This window comes from Triticum aestivum, chromosome 4D (assembly GCF_018294505.1).
Source record: "Triticum aestivum cultivar Chinese Spring chromosome 4D, IWGSC CS RefSeq v2.1, whole genome shotgun sequence".
In the NCBI taxonomy this organism is placed as follows: domain Eukaryota; kingdom Viridiplantae; phylum Streptophyta; class Magnoliopsida; order Poales; family Poaceae; genus Triticum; species Triticum aestivum.
Genome location: NC_057805.1, coordinates 39,933,849 through 39,938,328, shown reverse-complemented (window position 1 = coordinate 39,938,328; position 4,480 = coordinate 39,933,849). Strand labels below are relative to the sequence as shown.

Genomic DNA, 4,480 nt, shown 5'->3' with positions numbered 1-4,480 from the left:
TTTTTTTTCTTCTTTAGGTTAACCCGCTTTTCACTAATAAGTTCTTAATAGAATTAACATGCTTGTTCGCTTCACTAGATTGGGCTTGTTCGCTTCACTAGATTGCACAGTAGCGTCATTTTCTGATGGCTGAGAACTTGAACCAACTGGTTTGAAAAAATAACGAATCGATTCATCTCTCTTCATCTTCATGTCTACACAAACACAAATAGATAACTGAGAATGGTATAATTGTTGATTAATGCCTATAGTTTGTGTATGATTATACTTCTATATATAGTTTTTAAAGGCACAAACTAATCTGATGTGAAAACAAATTACCTTTTTTCCTTTGTCTACCGCCGTGTGTCCGGGCGGCCGGCAACTTTTCCGTGGATCCGGCGCAGCGGCGCCTGCATGTCCCGGCGTCCGCTTCCCATCTTCGTTTCTCGATGGCGGCGCGATGGAGAGATCTGATCTGAGCGGCCAGCGGGTATCGTATGAGTCTCGATCGCAGCAGCGGGCAGCGGTTTGGAAACGAACAGGGCCTTTTTTTCCCACGATGGCCTGCTTGGCATTTTTGTGCTTCATAACTAATGGGCTATACCCGTACATGGGCTGACGCACGAGGGTTCACGTTAATTACGAAGGCCGAAGGGGATAGGGGGGGGGGGGGCGAAGCAGGTTACGTACGTGTACGTAAGCAGAAATATTACGGAATAGCTGATCGCTCACGAGGGACAATGCGATCGTCGGGGGGGTCTCGCCCCCCCTTGAATCCGTCCCTGCAGCTCGCAATACGGGGTATGATGTATTCCCTCTGTCCCAAAATAAATGTCTTAACTTTTTACTAATTTTAGTATAAAATAAAACTGAGGAAGTACTAAGCATCCTTTATAAAGAGATATAAGATCGTTTTGAAGTACTACTCTGTAATTAGCTCAAGACACTTTCATTACCCTCAAGGCCAGATCTACAGTACAGAGGACGATTTCGTTGGCTTTTCAATAACTTTGACTTTCTTAAATATTCCACGCGATTTGTGAATCACGTTACGGCTGATCATTAGCGCCATCAGAAGATTAGTTGGAGCGGTCCATGATTAAGTTCTGAAACGTGTTACGTACTAATTATTCGCCAGCCGCATGATTGATCAATCCACGCCAGAAACTAGTGAACATACGCTGAAACCAGCTTTTGTCTAGTTTAACTGACGAGTAGCTAGGACTTTTCTTCACGATTCCACGTGATTTGGGAATCCAATGGCTTCTTAAGATAACTAAGCCGAGCGGCTCCATATAATTAATAAGTCTTGGTGACGTACGTTGAGTAATCCGCCGGCCGTAGGACTAAGTACATGTCGGAGTTTTTTCTTCTTTTGGTGAGGAATCAGAGGGATGATCAAACATCATATTCCCACTTCATCGATTTTTGGCTTGATGTGTAGTAGTTTCGTCCAAACTTTGTAATTCTACCAAATTAGCGTTTCCTTTGCCCTTGTTTGAACAGACTTTCGAATGGTGGTGAATCAGTGGTGACAGTATTGAGGATCAACTAGATGAGATTCACAAAGCAGTCTGGTCTCGAATGAAACTCTTTCAGATCTGGGTGTGGAGGCTGCTCGCGTCTTTTTCCGGGGGTGCTATGGTGGCGGCGGCGATCGTCGATCGCCGATGGGCGGCGACAATTAGGTTGGACATCGTGCCCTTCGACCTCGTACTCACTAAAATCTTGTTTGTTTAACGGACATTTTGGTGATTCCTCTGAAGGAAAAAACAGGACGAGATTCATCATTGTCGTCCCAGTATATATGCACAAATGCAAGCAAGAACAAAAAACTCTTTCTTTGATCAATTCTTCCGGCATGTACACAAACTAATTAAAGAATGGTGTTATAATCGACCAATTCCTCGGTCGCAAAACTATCCTCATCCAAGAGATCTCTTCCCAGAAGAGCCCGCCCTCGTTGTTCCCAGCCTCATACGACCTCGTAGATGACGACCTGCGCGGTGTCGAAGCCGAACCGCGGCTGGACGCCGGCGCCGAGAGCTCCCGAGGCGGCGAAGGGCCGGAAGCCAGCAGCCACGTCCTCGCCGCCGTCAAAGCCGGCCGCCTTCGTCCGATCCGTCGTGGCGGCCTCGGCGGCGCCCGACGTGGAGGCGGACTGCGGCGGCTTGTAGTACATGCGCGCCGTCTGCGGGCAGTGGGAGTGGAACCTGGCGGCGATGCGCACGCCCATGTCCAGCATCTCCACGTACTTGGCCATCTCGATGTGTTCCGCCGCCGCGGGAACAAGGAGAAGCGGAGCTCGTTCCGGCTATGGGGGATGCGTGTTGCGTGTGCTTGGGATGGCACGGGAGAGACGGAGGAACGGCCGGGAGGTTAAATACTGGGCGAGGAGGCAGCTGGGAAACGGGAGGCTCGTGGGTTTCGCGGTGGCTTCTGCGGTGCGGGCGCGGTGGGAAGTTGACGCAAACGGTGCATGTGCTTTTGACCTGGGCGTGGGCGATTAATCACGACGACCACGTAAAGGGGAGCGTGGTCGCGACGGACGCACTCAGCTGTGAACCGGTGTTTTTCTAGAGTAGACCAAGCTGTGAACTAGTGGGGCTTGAGATGCACGCACCCACCGCTGGGCGCAGTGTGGACTGAGCTGGCGGAAGCGCGCGACCGTTTCTTGCGTCCCGGTACGTTGGCGTATGTGCTCGCCTCGTTCACCGCTCGGCGGCCAGCGTCCGGGGCCGTAAATCAAAGCAACTCACGCTATACATTACCTATTTCTTAATTAATTAACGTTTCAAAATTTTGGAAAAAATTGTGGTGTTACAACAATGTTCTTTCGTGGTGGTTTTTTATTTTAAGACTCAACTACAAATGTGACGCTTGCAAAAAAGGAAAAATCATAGCAAATCAAACTTTTTTATGACAATTTATATTTGCCGAAGATGGCAAGTTTAGTTGGGAAGCATGGTAAATTCGCCCCAGTTTAGTTTTTGCCAGTAAATTGTCATGCTTGCAAACTAAATGTGTCATCCTCGCACCAACATAAATTGACATAAAAAACGTTCAATTTGCCATTCTTAAAATCTAACAACTGATCTTTTAGCATTACAATTATTTATTATCCTTTGATTGTGTGTAAACATTTTTTTTCTGAGAAATATACCTAGAGGAGTGCCTCATATCTGGTGCTTATCAAGAAAAACACGAGTCACTATAAAAGGACAAACATGAAACATTAACGACCTCTCAAAAGTAAAATTACATCGAAGACCTTCCGGGCAATCTTTTTCCTTCATTGTTCGCCGCACGCCGATGCTTAAGATTGCACTGAAAAGGCAATAAGGAAGACGAACACCAGCAAATATTCTCGTCATACAAGGTTTTAAATACCGCAATAACCACTCGTCGCTACCAGCGAGATCTATAAACCACTAAAAGAACATTGGTTGAAAGGGCACCCAAGCAGTGCAATCTTGCAATCCTTTACCACCAAACCAGAGTGTTAAAGAAACCGGACCTTGCCATGAAGTCATCATAAGTTAACTAACTGCTTCCCTCGATCGACACACCAACTGTCAAGATTCGAAAGGAACGATAGTTCATCCAAACTATGCTATTCCACCAAATTATAGTTTCATTTGCCGATGTTTGAACAGGACCTTCAATGCACGCATGGGCAAATCCAGTGGGCACTCGTGGGTGCCATGGCATCCCCTCAAAATGCAAATAATTTGTAGTGTATATTTTAGCACTAATTGACTAACAAATTTATGTTATTTTATGGCTTTTTAACGTTATAATGATGTTTAGACTAAATTGTGTTATTTATAGTGTATTTTCATAAATTTGAAAATTATTTATTGACGAGCATCTACAGTCGGTGCCCCAAACCAGCCTCAAACGCCCGAACGGACGGCCCGGTCACTAACCGGTTACGAAAATGCTGAAGGAAACACTACTAGGAAAACGCTTATACACATGCGCTTAGTAGTAGCGCTGGAAAGAAGTAAACGCTGCTGCTATTTAGCAGTAGCGCTTTTCTAGGAAAGCGCTACTCGTAACTCCATAGTAGTAGCGCTGTGAAGCAGAAAAGCGCTACTACTATGTGGGACCAGACGAGGCCGCCGACTGTTTTCGTAGTTGTAGCGGTGTATAGAATCAAGCGCTACTACTAACAGTTTAGTAGCATCGCTTGGTTTTACTGCGCCGCTACTGCTAATGGGCCCCACTTAGTAGTAGCGCTCTTCGTGTAAAGCGCTACTACTAAGTCCAATAGCAGCAGCGCTTTTTGCAAAGCAGCGCTACTGCTAGTTGCGGCTGGTGCCACCTTTTCCACCCCTTCCCCTCCCTCTCCCCCACTTTGCCCTCTCTTCCCCTCCTTTCCCCTCTCCCCTCTCCACTCTAGCTCCACCATTGTTTCTCTTCTTCTCTCTTCCTCCTACCTCTCTTCTCTCCTCATTAATGGCACCCTCCTCCATAAATGGCCTCTCTCTTTCTC

The 4,480-nt window shown here is 46.8% G+C and overlaps 1 protein-coding gene across 1 annotated transcript; it reads right to left on the bottom strand.

The window, feature by feature from the left end:
* Window positions 1-1,802: 1,802 nt before the first annotated feature.
* On the bottom strand, window positions 1,803-2,334 carry LOC123099533 (uncharacterized). Its single transcript, XM_044521675.1, has one exon. It carries the CDS (start codon window positions 2,243-2,245, stop codon window positions 1,958-1,960), a length of 288 nt encoding a protein of 95 aa, XP_044377610.1. The 5' UTR covers window positions 2,246-2,334; the 3' UTR covers window positions 1,803-1,957.
* Between the last annotated feature and the right edge of the window lie 2,146 nt (window positions 2,335-4,480).

Coding starts and splice junctions, on each gene's coding strand:
- LOC123099533 (XM_044521675.1), bottom strand. CDS start 2,245: ATGGCCAAGTACGTGGAGATGCTGGACATGGGCGTGCGCATCGCCGCC.